Source organism: Hippoglossus hippoglossus, chromosome 3, assembly GCF_009819705.1.
Source record: "Hippoglossus hippoglossus isolate fHipHip1 chromosome 3, fHipHip1.pri, whole genome shotgun sequence".
NCBI lineage: Eukaryota > Metazoa > Chordata > Actinopteri > Pleuronectiformes > Pleuronectidae > Hippoglossus > Hippoglossus hippoglossus.
The window spans coordinates 30301605-30311818 of NC_047153.1; the positions used below are offsets into that span (position 1 = coordinate 30301605).

At 39.3% G+C, this 10214-nt stretch overlaps 1 protein-coding gene across 3 annotated transcripts in view; it reads left to right on the top strand.

Moving 5' to 3' along the window:
• Nucleotides 1-8585, top strand: part of cemip (cell migration inducing hyaluronidase 1) — a 154827-nt gene extending 146242 nt beyond the window's left edge. For all 3 annotated transcript variants that reach the window (XM_034581646.1, XM_034581647.1, XM_034581648.1), the window contains 6 exons: nucleotides 2377-2562; nucleotides 3075-3279; nucleotides 4384-4470; nucleotides 5088-5245; nucleotides 5381-5481; nucleotides 5820-8585. In XM_034581646.1, coding sequence (XP_034437537.1) covers nucleotides 2377-2562; nucleotides 3075-3279; nucleotides 4384-4470; nucleotides 5088-5245; nucleotides 5381-5481; nucleotides 5820-5947 — 865 coding nt within the window. In that variant the 3' untranslated portion in view covers nucleotides 5948-8585. The remainder of the gene's footprint in view (nucleotides 1-2376; nucleotides 2563-3074; nucleotides 3280-4383; nucleotides 4471-5087; nucleotides 5246-5380; nucleotides 5482-5819) is intronic.
• The last annotated feature ends 1629 nt before the right edge of the window (nucleotides 8586-10214 follow it).

Here is a 10214-nt window from a genome sequence, read left to right on the forward strand (position 1 = left end):
GCACATCTGCCAAGTTTGTCATTCAAAGTCAGATTGTCTGAATTGATATAACTTAAACAAATCAAATTGTCTGGTCAGACAAGTGTTGTCTGACTATGTATGAATTCACAAGTATTTATGGAAATCCTCTGTATTTATATAGCACTCTTCCATAATAGATTCCCATTCAAATCATGCTACAGTACAGTTTTCCATTCATTCATTAACACGCATATTCATACACTTCATCTATGCGCAGCACTTTCTCTGTCACATATCACTCACACACTGTGGCACAGTCATCAGGGGTAATCTAGGGTTCAGTGTCTCGCCCAAGGACACTTAGTGGACAACCCACTCTGTCTCCTGAGTCACAGCCGCCCTGTTCTGGCATAGAGAGAAGTTCAAACCTTGCTTACTCACTCACTCCATATAGTTTCTGTGTAACATGAGCAAAACTCTTGTTTCCAGAATTCCAATACGGAAAGCGAAGGGGTGTCTTAGACTCTGAAAAGCCTTTTGTTTGAAGTATACTGATGAGTTCATCTTTCATGATGTGGTTGAATTGCTACCCCGTTATAAAGAGAAAATACAGGGAGAGAACACATAAACATAAGAAAGTGTTGTGGGTGATGGCAGGGGAAGTTAGCTGAGAAGATTCATTTTGTTTTCCTCACTGATCCCTCCTTAAAGGACTTCTGTAAATGGCAGGGCAGCTCCTGAGGCCACTCAGATGAGGAAAGTAATCTGATGGAGGCCGTTAGCTCATTCCTCTCACTCCTGTTATTTACAAGGGTTGACCACAGAAAGGCGAGTCTCACTTTGTGCTCCTCCTTTCAAACAGTGTGGCCCTCGGCTATTTAAGCTGCATAAAGGAAGATCGTCATTTCAAGCACGTCAGCTATTCCCTATGGCCTGAGTCCACCCTGAGACATGGACAGTGTAGAACCAAAACAGTATATTTCCATTGATGGTGCATACACCAGTGACCCCATCTACAGTTCGTGCACGAATACAGCAAGTGAGATTGATTCTCTGCAGAAAGAGCTGAAATATGACTTGTTTATTTTTGAAAACAGCTGCTGTCTTTTTTTAAGGGTATACTAACTGATCGTGGATTTGGGGGGAGATTGGTTGAGTACAATTAAGTTATTAAAGCCTTTCTTCTGAATAAAGCTTTAATGACATGTTTAAAAGCTATTTGAGACTTTCTCTTCCAATTGCAGTACACACACATATGCATACACACACACACACACACACACACACACACACACACACACACACACACACACACACACACGCACACACACATTTGTAACTCTGTCTTTGTTAGGACACTTATTGGCATTATGCTTTCCCTAGCCCCCTACCTGAACCATAACCATCATAACTTAATGCCTAACTCCAACCCTAAGAAACCCTCACCTGACCGTAATTCTAATTTGAACCATTAGGCCAAGTCTTCACCCTCAAACACCCTTTTGAAGGTGTGTCAGAAAGTGAGGATTTGCCAAAATGTCCCAACAGTTTGTCATGGACAAAAGCATAACAGTAACCGTACTTTTTTAATCAAACTTACCTCCTTTCTTTCAGTATCTGCGGTAGATCTAGATACTGCAGTGCCTGTCTTTTTGATCGGCCCTGTCCATACTCCACATGTTGCTGGAGAGAAATGTTTGTTAATTGGTAACACTACATGTGGATTACCATGCACAGACTTAAGCAGTAATGCTCGTTATTAAATGTGAGGCTTCATGTCACACATGTCTGGATCTTCACAACCAGACACAAGGACGTATGTTTGGTGACGTATTTGTGTGGCTCAACATTGTGCCTGCTATCATTGGTGAAACTCACTGGAAACTGCAGCGGTCCGACTAGGCTGTCCCATTTCAAAGGCTCCTTCAAACGCAGCTGAGAAATGCATCCTTCCATTGCAAGCTACAACTATCTTATTTTCGTGATCTAGTACTGTAGTATACAGGATATTTTAGTATTTGAACTTGATTTCAATTCTTTTATTAAACTCAAAGTTAAGTTAAACAATTAAAATCTATTAGCCACAGGAGTGATTACAATTTGTTTGCGCTAGATCAATGGTGACATTTATTTTTGTCCAGCTAACAATTGAAACCCAGCAATGCTAAAAGCTGTCAATCCTGCAGACACTAAAACCACAACGTTTTCTATTGTTCTTCTTTAAGTCAGGTCAGTTGTTTACTATCGATCAAATGATCAACTCATTTGTCCAGCTCTTTTTCCAAGTCACAAGATATTTTACATGATGAGATGAAGGTAGGAATAATCATGTGTGATGTTACTTTTGGATCTGAGGACAGGTTTTACTGTGAAATTAAATCGTTATTTTTGTGACTCTTTTGTTGTGTGTGTCAGAAATGACTGGATCAATGTTGGCCTCTGCTACCCACAAAGCACCAACTTCACCATCATCTCCGATATCCACAACCGCCTGACCAAACAGACCCGCAAGACTGGTGTCTTTGTGAGGACGACACAGAGAGAGAAGATCAACCATTCCCACCTGATCAGAGGATACTACTACTGGGAGGAAGACACAGGGTGAGACACACAACACAACTCTAGACCAACTTGTGAAAGAAGTCTACTTTAATACATGAGGATTCAGTAGTTATTCCTACATCGATTTTGATGAGATCTGGTCTACAACAGGTCAAGAAACAAAAGTTAAATGACCAGAAAGGGTCTTAACAAAGCAACAGTTTATCCCAGTAATCTAAATCACTTCATTTGAAGGTCAAACGGAAAGTTGGCACACTTGATTACTGCTTCAGTGCAGTAAGTACAGTTATAGGAGGCAGGAAGTGGGTCAGTAAGCTGTGATGGATATTTACAACTCAACAAATTATGTATTTCTATTCAAAATAAAATGTCTGGTCCTCTGACTTCTCAGGAGCTCAGCAGCCATTTTAAATGACTTTATGTCCTTCTATTTCCACTCACCATATATGTTAGCCAAGATAAATGTGAGTTTCACCATGTCACTGTATTTTCTATGGTTGCCAGTTATCAGAGGAAATGTACGATGCATAAATTTACTATGTGGATTGCAGCCTGCTGTTCCTGAAGGTAAAGGCCCATAACGACAGGGAGCAGTTTGCCTTCTGCTCCGGCAAGGGTTGTGAGAGGGTGAAGATCACAGCCATCATCCCTAAAGGCAGTCCAGCCAGCAACTGCATGGCCCAGGCCTACCCCAGACACGCTGAGATGCCCGTTGTGGATGTACCTATGCCCAGAAAGATACCTAACGCCAGGCTGGTGAGACACAGTGGTGGTGGATTTGTGTGTGTATTATATTCTAAAACAGAGGTATCCAAATTATTTGTTTTGGGAGCAAAAAAACGGAGAACAAAATACATTAATTAAAAAATCTTAATAAACAAATTTAAAACACTTTCTGCTGTGTAAGACGATTCATCGCTACTAAATTTATCTCAGCAGAATATATAAATATATACAAATAATAACTTTGAAGGTGATCATTAAAGTCTTAAAATATGCTCTAAAACAAACAGAGAAGACATAGCCAGAGAAAGTAGATCTGTGTGTTACATATTAACCTTTCCCCCAAGGTGGGGAATACATTTGTGTGGGCATACTGTACAGTTTTTCCATTATTTTGTCATTTGATACATACTGTGTTAATAACTAAATATTTCAAATTCACATTGAATACTTGGATTGTGAATTTATGATATATATATATATATATATATATATATATATATATGTTTATTTATTTTTGCACAGCCTGTTTACATACTTTAACTCGGATTCTGGAATTTTTATGCACATACCCTGTTTTTAAGAAATGCATTCCACTGTAATTAATGGTCTATTGGCTGTATCTTTATTTTAATACATCATATTTCACTTGGTTTTATGCAGTTGCTGAATCTCCTGCGGCCTTAATTTCCTCACAGCAATCATTACAATTAAATCTTATTCTTTCTTTCAAAGTCCTTTTTATTGAATTTCACAATTTACACACACAAACCAAGAATAACACAATTAAAGACCATTGTAATTCAAGGCACTTAGTGACATGAAATGAATTGAAAAGTAAGAAACATGTAAGATCAAATTAGAGGTCAAACCGAAGCCGCAGGTGTGTGTCAAGGGTCCGGTTTTAACCGTTAATACTATAGAAAGAGCTTTCCAATACCCCTCCAGGTTGGGACATAGCCAGAACATGTGGATCAGTGACTTACATCTGTCAAATGCAGGGTACAAATATAATCTTATTCTAAACTGTGATCATCTCGTATCATTTGTTTAGCTCTGTAATTGCAGAGAGTGAGAACTAACTTTAAAAATTCTCTCTGTATGTTAATTGATGCTCTTTGCTTATTTCTTTTGCAGCACTCACCAGAGCACTTCCTAGAGGTCAAACTGGAGTCCTACAACACTCGCTTCTTCCACATCAAGGAGGACTTTGCCTATACTGAGGTATGTTTTGTCTCATGCAGTCCAACGGTGGGTGTTGACCACTGGTTGTGGTTTACTGAACAGCTATTGGTTTGATTGCTTCATGCGTGGATAACTGCATAAATTATAAACTTGCTTGAGTAAACAAACCAAGAAACAGTTAGGACAAACTGATAAAAGTGTGCGAGTCCTTCATTTCCAATTCACAAACTTGAAAATAAAGGGATCTGTCAGATGACTTTACTTTCTTCGTCTTTGACTTGATCTCAACTAGCTCTCACCTAAAAACTGTTACACTGGTTGATATGTTGTTTTTTTGCAGTAGTAATTTACTACACAATCAATCCATTTTGATAAAGGACTTATATGTTACATATGATCTGTGTGATTTAATGGCAGTTCAATTCAATTCAATTGTATTTATATAGCGCCAAATCATAATATACACTATCTCAAGGCACTGTACATTTAAGGTCAAGACGTTAACATTGTTTGTAGAGAAACCCAACAGTTCCCACAATGAGCAGCACTTTGGCGACTGTGGAGAGGAAAAACTCAGTTCTGCTGAGTTTCTGATTTTACTTACGTGTGCAGTGCTGTCAGAGCTGTAGTGTGACGTGCTGACTCTGTTGTCCCAGGTGAATGGTAGGAAGTTGTACCAAGCAGAGGATGGGGTGCAGCTGACAGTAATTGACGGGCATGATGGGAAGGTAGTGGAGAGCAAAGGCTTCAGGAACTCAATCCTGCAGGGCATCCCGGCACAGATAGACAACTACATCAGTGGCCTGAGAGATGGGTAAGAAACTGTTGTCCAGCTACACTAAATGTAATTTGACATGACTTTCATCACACAGTATACAGTATACATGTGGAGCTCAAAAGAGACAAGCAGCTACTGTCAGCTACACATGAAGATGTGCTTTCTCTCTAGCTCCATCGTTCTCATGACGTCTAAGGGCCGTCTGATTATCAGAGGATCCTGGACTAAAGTCCTGGAGAGACTTGGAGCAGACAAAAGCATCAAATTGAAAGGTAACCACCTACATCTGTAGCAAGGGCTTCTGAGATAAATATGATCAAGTGGAGCATATGGGGTTCTCTTTTCAGTCAGTACACCAGGAGAGTCGTAGATACTTGAGTTGGTTCCTTATCAAAATGCGTAAAATGTAAATTGTAAAACTATAGGCAAAGCTACAATATTTTTGTAGTAACCAGCCTGTATGATGTATATTTTGTAACATTATGAAGTGCACCCCCCCACATGATACCCCTGTGCTGTTTAGAGGTTAATGTGTGGCAGGGAATGGCTGAAAAAACACCCGGTGCTCAGATTTTTTCTCTTACTTTAATGTTATTTTGCCTCCCTGCAGATAAGTTGGCATTTGTGGGGTTCAAGGGCTCCTTCCACCCTGACTGGGTCCATCTGGAGGTGGACGCTGACCGAGCCAAGATCCATCAGGTCCTGCCTGTCCCTGTGGTGCACAAGAGGAAACTATGAGGGGCATGACAAGAGAGCCGAGAGACTATGTAGCCCCCAAATACTGATACACATATCCCCCAAAACATACAGATGCACCAACACACTTACACACACATGCACACTGCCAGCACTGAAGAATCAGCTGCTCCAAGCTATTGGTCCAGGATCAAGTGGTGTTTTGTCTTTAGGTTTGGTGGCCCATGATGAACTGTATCTGCATAAGACACCCACCATCAGTAGAGCACTTCAAAGTGACGACACACCCCGCGGTAGCCATATTGGGAGTCTTCAGCTCTGTAGCAATAATGGCTCAGAACAACCGATGGGGTTTGAAGAATCATGGTTGTTGCTTTACAGACATTATATGATTTGAGTGACCTGGTTCCATTTCTGAAAGGACACTGTCACTAACATTACAATGTTTACATAATGTTAGCTTGCCAACTAAAGTAACCATAGGATTTGTGAGGCTAACTAACTGTATGATACATTGCAAAGCAGCTGCGTATCTTGGTCTTTCATTATGTGCATTATGCTTGGCCACCCCACTCCAGCCAAGCGTAATGCACAAGCTCCATCCACTTCATGAGGATATAAAAAGGCCCTCCTGATTGGTTCCCCAGTGAGATGTAAAAAGGTTTTAGGATATGTTGTCCAACCAGTAGCAAACTCTGTTACAGATGAAAGCAGAGGCTCTAACAATCAAATGCAAATATTTTGTATGAACTTTAAACATATCCGCTGGGATTGGCTCCAGTTCCCCCGCGACCCTCAAAGGATATAGCATATCGATAATGGATGGGATGGAGAAAACATTGTGAGGAAAACCTCATACCACCCACAAAGTTACAGTCAACTGATCTGCAAAATATTCAGTTCCAGTGGTTTTGGTTGGAAAGCTTTCCTACTGTGTATACATGTTTGGAAACCAAAGATTATGTATCAAGTTATTTTGTTAACTAAAGGGGAAGATCATGGTCATGGATGGATTATTGAAGGAATAAATCAGGCACAGAGGCACAAGGGGTCACAGAGGTCAAGAGCCAGAGCCTCTGAATCAAGTGGGAGTTACTATTGTATATTACAACAATATTTCTTGTTGGAAATTCAAGCAAACAACCACAAAATGCAAGGCATTACAAAAGTACTACAACTATAAAAACGTATTTGTTGTGTCTATGAATATTGTGGTTGGCCTGCAAAATGATACTGAAATGCAAAGCTAAAACAAAAGGACTACAAACGGATTGTTTGTATGTTTTTCAGTCTGGGTGGAGGAGTAGGAGGCTTTTTGCATGGCTTTTACATACCCAAGGGTCTTATTGTCTTTCAGTGGTCAGGGTAAAGTTCTTCACTTTTAGCCCTCTGCTAAAGAGGTTCCTTCTTTACATTACAAGAAAAGCAGTTGGATGAAAAACATCTTAAAGCAGTTTCAGTCCGTTCTGGTCATTTGACAGCAGTCACACCAGTGTAAACACACAAACTTGAACTATTACCTGTCTCTGATTGTTTATTTCATTACTTCCTGCATCTTAACAGAGGAAGTCAACATATATTGCTATTACAAAGACTTGTGTATAATTGTGCTTCATAGAAGACTGGGTTGGCTAGTTTACTGTGTCACAGTTACCTGAATTATTCGATAATTAATTTTACTATGATCATTTTTCTCTCCTGGTTGTTGATACTAGTTTGATACTAAGTTGTAAGATAGTATCTCGATAGTAACTACCAATTCTTCAGTGGACCTCCACAATGTCAGCCATAGTTGCTCGGCAGATTATGATGCAAATGCAAAGCTAAATGAATATGAGGGAGCAGATATCAGTGGAGCCAGCTGATCAAACACATGTATACCGGACATGCGTCAGTGAGCATCCCTCCCCTGCAGGTCTGTGACGTGTGACACATGTAGAAGTTGAGTAGTTTTACCCTTTTGATTTTCTGTTTAATGAAAGAAAAGAGAAGAATCCAAACATTCCTTGCTTTGGATCCAGACCAGTGGTTGTTGACGTGTTCTGTTTCATTCCAAGCTCTCGCTCACTTGATATTGTGATGTTTATTTTTTTCAGTGTTTGTGATCCAATTGTCTGTGTTTTTGTAGTAAACCAGCAAGAGGCCCGTAACAATATAACAATGAAAAAAAAGATGAAATTATCTAATGAATGTGTAATCAGGGAGTTTAAAATGTGCAATTTCCCCTTTCAAAGCGACAAGGAAATCTTTGTTCCAATCTGGCATGAAAAAGGTTCCCCCTCCCATTGCCGAAATAGCTGGTCTTTTTTCGGAGGTCGTTGCAGTAATTTAGTGTTTTGTAAGTTTCGTGTGTTTTTAAAATCCACAGATTCCTAAGAGATATATTTTATACTTATTTATTGTACAGACACAGTTGATCCAAATTTACAAGGGACATCTTTTAAGTTGTAATGTTATTACTGTCCTGTATGTATACTATATGTAAGAAACAGAGCTCCATTTTAAAAGATTGATCCCAGACACTCATAGCATACATGCATATGACTCATATGATATAGTGGCTTGTTTTAACTGTACATCAAATGGATGTGTTGTATATGTGGCTTGGGCTTGTAAAGTGATGAAACTCTTTGAATTTCTTTGACGACTTTTGTACAGAAATAAATGATGATGAACAGTTTGTCTGCATGTCACTGTGTCCCTGCTGTTACAAACGAAGCACAAACATTCAGTGCATCTTCTAGATAATACAATTTCCACATTCATCTATATTACCAGAAAAGAAAATATTTACAATAACCTCAGAAGTGATTTAAACGTCCCCTATAGATTGTCCCTTCTTCCACCTTTTGGACATCCTAATTCAAAAATATTTAAATAAGACCCTGTGGCTGGTTGGAAGCTCTGATGTCCGATTGCATAGTAATGATAATGGATTGTGTATATACAGTATATAGCCCATCTCTACTCTTATCGAGCACCTAAAGCTGTTTACAGTACAAGTCCCATTCACAAATTCACACATACATTAATACACTGCTTGTATATGCAGTGCTTTTTTCTGTCACGGATCATTCATACATGTCAAGGGCAATTTTGGGATCAGTATCTTACCCAAGACATGCAGACTGAAGGAGCTGGAAATCGAACTATGACCCTTTTAGTTAGTGCATGACCTTCTCTACCTTCTGATCCACAACTGCCACAGAATACATCAACTCTACCACTCGCACAATAAGAGCTGTTTGCACATGCCTGGCAGACAAAAAAAGAAAGGAAATTCTTCATATTTTAAGTTTTGAGCAATACACATGTCTTTCATTATATGTTAGTGATAACAATTTTGTTTTAAGGGAAGAAGATATGTTTGTAAATAGATCTTAAAATCTGCATCGTGATTATTAAAAGCAGGTTTTCAGTTCTTCAGTGTTTGTTTAGTTGTTCTCCAAAGTCAGCCACAGAGTTGTATCCTAGCAGATTAGTTTAAATAATTCATAATATAGAGATAGATTGAGACCTAAAGGGCCGAAGGCTACGGAGGAGAAAGTTTAAGATGAAAACTAAACTCTATTGTAGAATCTAGCCATTGCTTCAGTAGTTGCTGTGATAGTTAAAACGTAAAGCATAAAGTAGTACATTTTGGAAGGTGTTGTAGGAGATACTGAATGTTCAGAGTTAGATATAGTGTAAAATATGACCTGATCTAACAGTAAAAATAGAGTTTCTTATTCACACAAAAAAATGTGTTTAAAGTCTCTAAATATTCACTTCATATTTGAGGTGGGCCTTGAGACAAAAATGATTAACTGCAGTTGCTTGGCTGACAGTACGGAGAGAGACCTGGATGAAAGGTTCGTTGAAGAAACATTTGCAGCCACACGATGAAACCCAAAACCAGTTAAATATTAAGGGATTAAAGTCAGAGGAGAGTTTTATCACATCAGTACTTCTGAGAAGAAAGTTACTGTAGAACATTTGTTGTGCCCGTTCTGAAACTGCTTTGTCACTCACAAGGACGAGTGGAGTCACAGCACACTCCAGTCCAGACCGAACTCATTTAAATTCATCAATCAGGGTGGAAGAGGCGTCTGGGTGAGCACGGCCAAAACATCAAAACCAACTACATCCAAGTTGACTAACCTAAACCATCAAATGAAATGCAATACAGGGATATTACCTGCGTCCCCAATGTGAGCAGGGGTAAAGATATTATTGTCTCAGGACTTGCTTTTAGTAGATATTTACAACGATCAATCTGATCCAATCTGAACTAAATTATCCTTCATTCTGCAGAACCCAATGGGCCAGG